We start from the raw sequence: 10000 nt of genomic DNA on the forward strand, positions 1-10000 counted from the left end.
AAAGGGACAAGTATCTGAATGACGCAAAAGAGAAAATCAGAGACAACCCCACAAAGCCTATCAAAAGGGTGTATGATGAGCAAGTCGCCGCAGCTCACCAAGCATTCGGACAAGGAGGGGGAGACAGGCCTCCTTTGGTTCCGGACTTCCATTCCATCAGATCTCAGATGTCTAGAACTAAGACTGAGAACATGCCAGAAGTTCCTGCGGAAGTTGAAGATGTACAATTCCTTGGGCCATGGCAAGAAACCTGGCGTGGACATAGATTCATGCTCCAACAAAACAATGACTGGGGCACAGCTATCTTTGGCACAAATCAAAACATTAGAACTTTGACAGAGTGCAATCTGCTGTACGTGGATGCCACGTTCAAGACATGCCCTAAACCATACAACCAAATGCTGGTGATTCAAGGTGATTACCAGGGACGCGTTTTACCATTTCTGACAGTGCTGATGACCAACAAAACGATCGGAGACTACCGGCAGATCCTGCAAACAATCAAGCGTAAAGCGCTGCGCTTGACAGGGCACGCTTGGGAGCCTGCATCCATTGTTATGGACTTCGAGCAAGCGCTCATTACCGCAGTGGAGACAGAGTTACCCAACACCCGGGTGGAACTCTGTTACTTCCATTTCAACCAGTCTATATGGCGCCGCATCCAGGAACTTGGACTTGCAAGAGCCTACAGAAGAGATGCCGATCTCCAAGAAATACTCCGAAAAGTCATGGCTCTTGGATTTCTACCACTGGCCCTGGTAAGGAACAACTTTCGACTATTGCGGAATTTACCTGGCACCCGAAGGAAGATCTTCCAATACCCTGCTTTGTTTGACTTCTTCAATTCTGTCCACAACACGTACATTGATGGTCAGTTCCCACCTCCTGCCTGGAACGTGTATGAACGAAACATGGACTGTCGCACCACCAATAATGCGGAGTCATTCCATCGGTCCTGGAATAACCGAGTAGGCGTCAGGCATCCGAATGTCTGGATCTTCGTGAGGCATCTTAAGGACCTCCAGGCCACAACGGAAAGTGGAATCCTCAGCATGGACAGGGGAGGTCGCCCAACTAGGCGTCATAGACGATGGCGTCTCCTGGAAGAACGTCTCCTGGCGCTGAAACAAGAGTATCGTCGCGGCGTTCGAGACGTCGACAGGTATTGGCGCGCAATCAGTCATCTTGTGCACCACTACTGAACGCTGGTTACCACTGAACGAGGACTGGTTCTATCTTGTTAAGAAGAATAGCGAGAATTTTTCTTTCAAAGAGCAAATTGAAATCAAAAGTCACCCATCAGTTTTCTTTTCCCATTAATTTCTATTTTACTGCCAAAGAATTCCCTTTATTGTTCTGTTTATTCCCCACCCTCCCCCAAGGAAATTAGCCATTTCCCGTTTTAACAATCTGTGGCATTTCTATTTCGTTCTTAAGTTTTGAATAAATCAAGAATTCCTCATCTTACCCAAGAAAATTAGTCATTTTCGTTTAAACGTACAATTTGTGACTATTTTTATTTGATTCTCACGTTTTCAGTGAACGAAGAATATCTTATTTCACCCCAAGAAAATTAGTCAGTTCCGTTTAAAAGACAATTTGTGACTATTTCTATTTCATTTTCAAATTTTAAATGAACGGAGAATAACTTATTTTCTAGTGCTATCAGTCTAAAAAGACAATTTGTGACTATTTCTGTTTTATTCTTAAGTTTTGAATAAACGAATGATATCTTCCCCTCCCCCCCCCCCCCTCCCCCAGAATTAGTCATCTCCGTTTAAAAAGACATTTTGTGACTTATGTTTCATTCTCAAGTTTTGATTGAACGAAGAATATATTTTCAATTTGATTTGATTTGATTGGGGTTTGATTTGGTGTGTGTGTGTGTGTGTGTGTGTGTGTGTGTGTGTGTGTGCGTGCGCACACATAGAGGAGGTTAATAGAGGAGGAGGAGGACATGGAAGAGGACATAGAGGAGGAGGAGGATATAGAGGAGGAGGAGGAAATGGAGGAGGAGGACATAGAGGAGGAGGACATTGAGGAGGAGGACATGGACGAGGATCTGGAGGAGGAGGAGGACATGGACGAGGATTTGACGGAGGAGGAGGACATGGACGAGGAGGAAGACATGGACGAGGATGTGGCGGAGGACATGGACGAAGACATGGACGTGGTTGTGGAGGAGGACATGGACGAGGAGGAGGACATGGACGAGGATTTGGCGGAGGAGGAGGAGGACATGGACGAGGAGGAGGACATAGACGAGGATGTGGAGGAGGACATGGGCGAGGAGGAGGAGGAGGATCAGGAGAGGAGAAGAAGAAAAGAAGGAAAATGAAAAAATGATGACGACGACGACGACGACGACGACGAAGTCTGTATGTCTGTGTGTTTGTCTGTCTGTTTGACTGTCGGACTAGTGAACCCTCGGACTAGTGAACCCTCGGACTACTGGACCCTCGGACTAGTGAACCCTCGGACTAGTTTGTCACGAACAACCCAAACTTCTGCCACGGTGTTCAAGGAAAACAGCGCTCAATCTTTGCCTGTTTAGTTTCCTTGGTCAAACCACAACGTCGAAGTTGGCCCAGTGGCGCGTGCTGGAATCAGTCTTTTCTACATATTTGGTTTGTGATAACAAAGTGAGACCGAGACAACAAAAATTGGTCTGATACAAATTAGTCTCTTGTTGAAAGGTCATTGCACTGATTGCAGCATTCCGAGGAGACGAATAGTTTCGCAAAGGACGGTCCGATCCCAGATAAAAGATTCGCAAAGGCATAAGACTGTTAACAACGCTGTGTGGTACAAACATTGTAACCACACCCTCACGAAAAAAACAAAATCATACACACACACACACACACACACAATTTGGTCACAGTAAAACCAGATAACCGTGACCGGCAAACCCTTTAACATAAAATGTTTTGAAGACAAATTTTAAATTTGAAGCCAGAGACAACTGAATGGAAATATGTATGCACGCATGTACTGTGATGCTATCTGAACACTTTGAGGCAATAGATCTACCAGCACTTTCTTCAAATGGCTAGATTTAGTCATGAAATTAGGTCACTACAGGCACTGACTACATTACGGTGACTACTGTTCTAAACAGTGTGTTTGTTTATCGCACTACCTGTGACCATTCACACACACACACACGCACGCACACACACACACACACACACACACACATCTAGGGACAGAGTACACGGCTGCATGCCAGGTGCGTGAATCTTGACACATTCCTTTTACCTTTTCAGGTTCATTGGAGGGATTGATACAGACTGACACATTGTTATCTAAAAAAAAAAAAAAAAAAAAAAATAAAATAAAAAAAGAAAAGAAAAGATCGAGTCTTCGAAAGACTGGTCTGAGGTAGTGTGGGTAAATGGGGAAAATGGAATAGGGTAGGTAACTGTAACCCAGAGTGGCACATTACTGCATTCCTGCTGAACAACTGGAAGATGAGGTTATAACACAGAATGACACGTTCCATTCTTTGCCGACACACTAGAGATGGGGTGTGTCATATAGTGACAATGCTTTCGTTACCAGTTCATCGTGTATGGAGGTGTGTGTGTGTGTGTGTGTGTGCGCGCGCGCGCGCGCGTGTGTATGTGTGTGCGTGAAGTGCGTGCGTGCGTGTGTGTGTGCGCGCGCGTGTGTGCGTGCAGTGCGTGCGTGTGTGTGCGTGTGCGTGTGTGCCGGTGTGTCTGTGTGTGTGTTTTCTTTCTTTCTTTCTTTAGCTTAACGTCTTTTCACTGTTTAGTAATATTAGACGGGGAAGAGGGTGTGGAGGGAATGTAGTATGTGTATGTGTGCGCATTGGGGTTCGGGGTGATGACAAGAGATGGTGGGGTGACTGACTGAGACAGGGAGGGAGACATAAAAAGCGTTAGAGATTGTGTGTGTTTGTGTGTATGTGTGTGTGTGTGTGTGTGTGTGTGTGTGTGTGTGTGCGCGTGAGCGCGCGCGCGAGCGTGCGTACGTGTTTGTGTGTGTGTGTGACCCCGAGTAACATGTTCCATTTCTTTGTCTATCTATTGGAGGAGATGAAGGCGGGAATGGCGGCACGGAGCGGGTGTGGGAATTGGGGGGGTGTTACAAGGATAACGACAAAGCGTTCCTATCCCGCTGTGCTCCAAAGCACATGTTTTTTGTACGCATCGCGTGAAATTCATCCACCAACTCCACCATTGCTCAGCGAAGGTTGGCAAAAAAACTTGGCATCCAACGATTTTGGCAACTGTCTTTCAATATCTTACTTCTTACTTGTTTGTTTGTTCTGCCGGTATTGTTGTCATCAGAACACACACACACACACACACACACACACACACACACACACACACACACACACACACACACACACACAGAGATTGATTGATTGATTGATGATTTATTGTCAAAAGCATTTACAGCCATTTTGACAAGGGGGGATTACAAAAAAACTAATTAAGCAAATACCACGAAACACACACCGCAACAACTGTACGCAAGAAAAGGGTAGGGAAAAAGAACAACAAAAGAGCAAACAACATGTGGACCATGAGAGAGAGAGAGAGAGAGAGAGAGAGAGAGAGAGAGAGAGAGAGAAAGAGAGATTGTTTTAATTTTCCTATGTTTCCAAATGATTGTGTACTTTCACTAAATACCCCATCGGTATCTTTACAACTGTTTTTACAATGTGTGTGTGTGTGTGTGTGTGTGTGTGTGTACACGTGTGTGTTTTGAACGATCTTTAACGTTTAATGTATGAATAATTTTGTTCTGGCTTGCTTTCAGATCCTGTAATTAACCGTTGACTTGCGGCACAAATTGTCGGATTGATAAAGCAACAACAGAACAACAGCGCGCGTTGACGTGGAGTGAAGCTGAGAGAGGAACAGAAGCAACAACAGCATCATCATGGCAGAATATCATGTCAGAGCGGTAGATAACTGCACATTCATGCGAGACAGAGCACGTGGATTTCGACACACCAGATCAGCGCGATAGACCACACAAAGTCAGAAACAGCATCAGTGTAACAGAGCTGTGGATACAAGCATCTGAGGAGAGATGAGTGAACACTGAAAGCCCCCAGACAGACCCCTCTCTCTCAGGATGTGTGTGTGTGTGTGTGTGTGTGTGTGTGTGTGTGTGTGTGTATGTGTGCGTGCGTGAGCGCGCGCGTTCGCGCTCGCTCGTAAAAATGGTTGCGCAGCACACAGCCCTGAAACGAAACCGACAAACAAGGAAACAGGGGGCGTGTCAGATTTCTGCATACGTCTCAAATTCTTAGTGTGCATTGGAAAATAAAAAATGTCAACATAAAAAAATGTTGTAACCCCATGTGTATATCCTTCCCTCTCTCTCTTCATCCTGCCTTGAGAAAATAAAGAAAAGAAAAAAGAAAACAAGAGGCAAAGCCTTCAAGACTTAAAGCAATGTTGACGTTTTCTTCTTATTGCGATAAATAGATGTGATTGTAGTGAGCGTAATAACGCGGTTTAAATCATGTTTTTGTTATTATATTTCAAGTATTCTTTTATTTCGGCTGTAAAGGACACGACTAATGCCATCGCTTCAAGCACACCACAACACATGGTAGAACTCTAGATCTGCACTGACGAACCAGTCTACAATGGGCTGAAAGAAACGATCCATTCAATTTTTCTTTTATGTTCATTCCAGTTGATTCTGTGCCCACTTTAGAATACTTGTATGCAGTAAACACGACGATGGTGGAGCTAGTATCACTGTATGTGTTCTGACCAGATTTAGTATTTCTTTCCTTTTAATCGTGATAAAGAAAAAACGAGTTCATGTCGTCTTCGAACACAACCTACCTTCTAGTAGGCCTAACACAGTGGGAAACGGTTATTAGAATTTTCGGATTTCGAAACGAATCTCAACGAAATAAACTGTTAATGATTCGGAAATACGGCTTTATTCGGGAGACTTACAACCTGTTATTGATATGACTGTGAAGACTGTTTTTCATACTTTGTTTAAGCCAAATCTGGTACTGGCAGACAAAGACAACCGAACACCGGGTTAAAGCATAGACTCATTTGTTTACACAAGTCAGTCAAAAAAGGGACGGCTTAGGGAAAAGCATAACGCGCGCGCCCGTGTGTGTGTGTGTGTGTGTGTGTGTGTGTGTGTGTGTGTGTGGTGGGGTGGGGGGACGTGTTTGTGTGTGTGCGTGTGTGTGCGTGCGTGTATGCGTTTACATGTGTGTATGTGTGTGTGTGTACATGTGTGAGCGCACGCGTGTTTGTGCGTGTCTATGTGTGCGCGTATGTGCGTGCGTGCGTGTGTGTACGTATTCTGTGTGTGTGTGTGTGTGTGTGTGTGTGCGTGAGAGAGAGAGAGAGAGAGAGAGAGAGAGAGAGAGAGAGAGAGAGAGAGCTTATGCGAAACAGGTTGACGTGATGTGGCAGAATCTCGTGTGGAGTTCTGAGAAGTCAAGTCGTGTGTGTTCTGGAGTTTGCGATAACTGACGTGGAACCGTATGACCGCATCATTAATAACAGAGTTACTGCTACTGCTACTACTGTCACTGCTGCTACTACGATCGTGCAATACACCGCGCATAAAATGCGTTTGGTGTGCGTTTTATGTAGGCGTCTCGAGTTGTTGTTTTTACTTTGTGTGTGCCTTTTTTTTACATTCAAGAATGCTCATATCAGTGATTATTCTTGGCAAAGCTAGCTCTATCAGTTTCTTTCGTTTTTTTTTCTTTTCTTTTGTGCACATCAAGCCTTAACAGTTGCTGTTTTGTTTTGTTTTGTTTTGTTTTTGTTTGCTTCATTTTTATTTATTATTATTTTTTTTTTTTTTTGCATTGTAACACTTTTTTTTCTTTGTTCAGTGTTTGCCAGACTAGGGTTGGCTTCAAGAGACGAAAGGTTGTTGACCACATGTAATGAACTGTATTTGCTTCCTTGATCTTTTTAATACCATTGATTACACTGGAATTCCATTAATTCGCCCTTTTCCCCACCTCGACGCGCGCGCGCACACGCACACCACACCCACACACACTACACGTACACACACACACACACACACGCGCGCGCGCGCGCAAGATGGAGAAAACAGAAAAGTTATCAAGTAAGGGGGAAAAAAGGCAAATGAAAGAGAACAGCAATGTTACGACTGAGATGCAGGGTAGTGAAAAGAGCATTTTTGACAGCATTGGTTATGCAATGTGAACAGAAAAAAAATGGCAACTGGTTCCAGGCGGATGGTGCCATATGGGAAAAATAGCTAGCTGTAAAAGCAAAGCTTTGGAAGTCTTGAAAATTCTCGAGTCAGCAGCAAAGCGAAGATTACTCTCGTGTTGAACGACGTGAGGTCGTGTTACATTGCACTACCCTCAGTATGGCATGCGGTGTGCACCGTGACGCTTAAAGCTGAGGGACAATGTGTATCATTGGGACGCTGTATCAAACACGTCGTCACAACAGCGTTACTGTAGTAGTAATCATAGCCTGCAGTAGGTTATGAAGAGATTAAAAAAGCCTTCAAATTTATTTATCTATTTATTCATTTATCTTTACATATTTTCATAGTTCAAAGAGTGCACCGCTAAGCAAATTTAGACAGACAGAGAGACAGGCAAATAACACTCACTCTCACACACACACACACACGCACGCGCACACGCACGCATGCACGTACAGACACAGCGGGATGGACAAACACACTGAGAGGAGCGGACAGATATACAAAGAGATAAACTGACACGCGGATATACAGAGACTGATATACTACTACAAGTACTACTACTTTGACTAGTACAGTTTTGGTAATGAAAGGATCTTATAATTAAAAGAAAGGTAGAGGCACAAAGCACTTCACATGATCAGTTAGACAGACACTCAGAGAAATGGACTGAAAGACAGACAGACAGACAGAAAAACGGACAAACAGATAAACAGAGAGATACGCGGGAAGGCGGAAAAACTGTCAGCAAGCCAGACACACAGACACACACATCAAGAGACGGAAAGACACACAATGAGACAGACAGACAGAGAGAAAGGCACAAAGACTGATACAATCACACAGAGCAACAGAGAGAAAGGCACAAAGACATACAATCAAACAGAGCAACAGAGAGACGAACAGAGACGGACACAGAGACAGACAGACCGATGAACGGAGAAGTGGACAGATACATAGACAGACGGACAATACGCAAAGAGACGCAGACGCATACGCAGCTAAAGAGACAGACAGACAGACTGACACACAAACAGGCACGCAGACAGATCGACAGACAAAGAGACAGGCAGACTTATACACAGACAGCCACACAGACCGTGCAGACAGACTGACCGATACACAAACAGGCACGCAGATAGACAGACAGAGAGACGAACAGACAGACGGACAGACTGATATACAAACAGGCACGCAGATAAACAAGAGACAGACAGACAGAGAGACAGACAGGCAGACTGATGCACAAACAGGCAGGCAGACAGATGGACAGACACACGACACAGACAGACAGATCAACACCAAGGTACTGACCTGCAAGGAAAGCCGGCACGGGGTTCTACCGGTGGGAGCCATGCTGCTGCCAGCAACTGAGGACTGCCCCAGTGCCTGGTGGTTCGTGATTGATCACAGGTGACTGATCATTGAGAGCTGATCACGGAGGGCTGAAGATCGAAGGATGCTATTGATCACTGATGTTTGAAGACCAGCGAATGAGGACTGATATTCACTGATCACCAACGAGTGGAAAGACTTGACTGGAGAAAAAACTGATGGATGGTGGGCAAGGAAGCGTGCACAGATCACTGAAAAGTTTCTTTCCGCGGTCACATTTCATGAAGTGAATGTCACTATTGTTCGTCTTTTTTTTCGTTTTTGTATTTTAAAAATAAATTACGTACTTCTTTAATTATCACTCACACTATGTTCACAAACTGTCCACTTGACCGAATAGAAGAATATGACGCTGACGAGAGGATAAGAACAATAATACACATAGGAATGTAGTTTTGCAGTTTTTTCTTTTCTTCTGGTATTGTCCAGTTGTTGTTTTTCCTGTCAATGAAGTTTCGGCGCCTCTGTCAATGTCCGAGGCAGCAACACACACACATACACACACTCCCACAACATACACAATTGAAGGATGTCCGTCTGCCGAGCGGCACAGAGTAGTGCGGGCCCTGCAGAAACAATGCCTGTGTGTGGAGGATGACGGAAAGAAAAGGAGGCCTGTGGCGCATTCGCTACTGGCACACTGCCGGTTCCCAGCCTTCAGACGTACTCCTTCCACACACACTCCACGTTCCCAGCACTGATGTAGAGGCATGCAAACTGATTGGTCCAGGCTGGTTTGATTGTTTCCTACATCGTACTAGCTACATCGGCCCAACGCTCAGTTTGTATCACAGATTGACATAAGGTTACAGTTGGGGCCAACAGCATAGTGAGAGCTGTATGATCAATGGTTTCTCCATTGCAGTGGGAAGTCATTTATAGCTTAGTCTTTTGTGAAGGACTGTGACTCTCAAACCAGAAGGCAAGATTGCACTGGCTCTTCGTGCTGCAGCTTTGGGGGGCAAAGCTGGCCTTTGGGAACCATCCCAACGCCGACTGTCCTAAAACCCTCTGGGCCTAGAGAGTGGGGATGTCATTTGGGCAAGACACTCTCCATTATAATCAAAATCTATCCCAGATAGCTGGGACAGCAACTGGCTCCTCTGCTGTGCTGATGGTAATAGTCGGACACGTCTGACAGTCATACACTAGCTACACAGTGTTTGTCTATTCTCTACGAGTGCATTGGCTGACAAACGCTGTTCCCTGCACTGTGAGGGGATGTGCAATGACCACTGTACTACGAACTGTGGCTGTGCAAGACATAAACTGTTCATAAGTATTCATATCAATCAATCAATCATTGCTCAGTGAGGGTTTCAACTCACATCACAGTCTTTTACCCTGTCTCTGCAACAGACCTGTTATCATCACATAAAGG

General features: G+C 44.9%; 1 protein-coding gene across 1 annotated transcript in view; it reads right to left on the bottom strand.

Annotated features, from left to right (window-relative positions):
- The window catches only part of LOC143282810 (uncharacterized), a 51394-nt gene extending 42110 nt beyond the window's left edge, over positions 1 to 9284 (bottom strand). Inside the window, exon 1 of the mRNA XM_076588597.1 lies at positions 8539 to 9284. Within this exon, the coding sequence (XP_076444712.1) occupies positions 8539 to 8580 (42 nt within the window). The 5' untranslated portion in view covers positions 8581 to 9284. The remainder of the gene's footprint in view (positions 1 to 8538) is intronic.
- Between the last annotated feature and the right edge of the window lie 716 nt (positions 9285 to 10000).

The sequence above is a fragment of the Babylonia areolata genome, chromosome 6 (genome assembly GCF_041734735.1).
Source record: "Babylonia areolata isolate BAREFJ2019XMU chromosome 6, ASM4173473v1, whole genome shotgun sequence".
Taxonomy (NCBI): domain Eukaryota; kingdom Metazoa; phylum Mollusca; class Gastropoda; order Neogastropoda; family Buccinidae; genus Babylonia; species Babylonia areolata.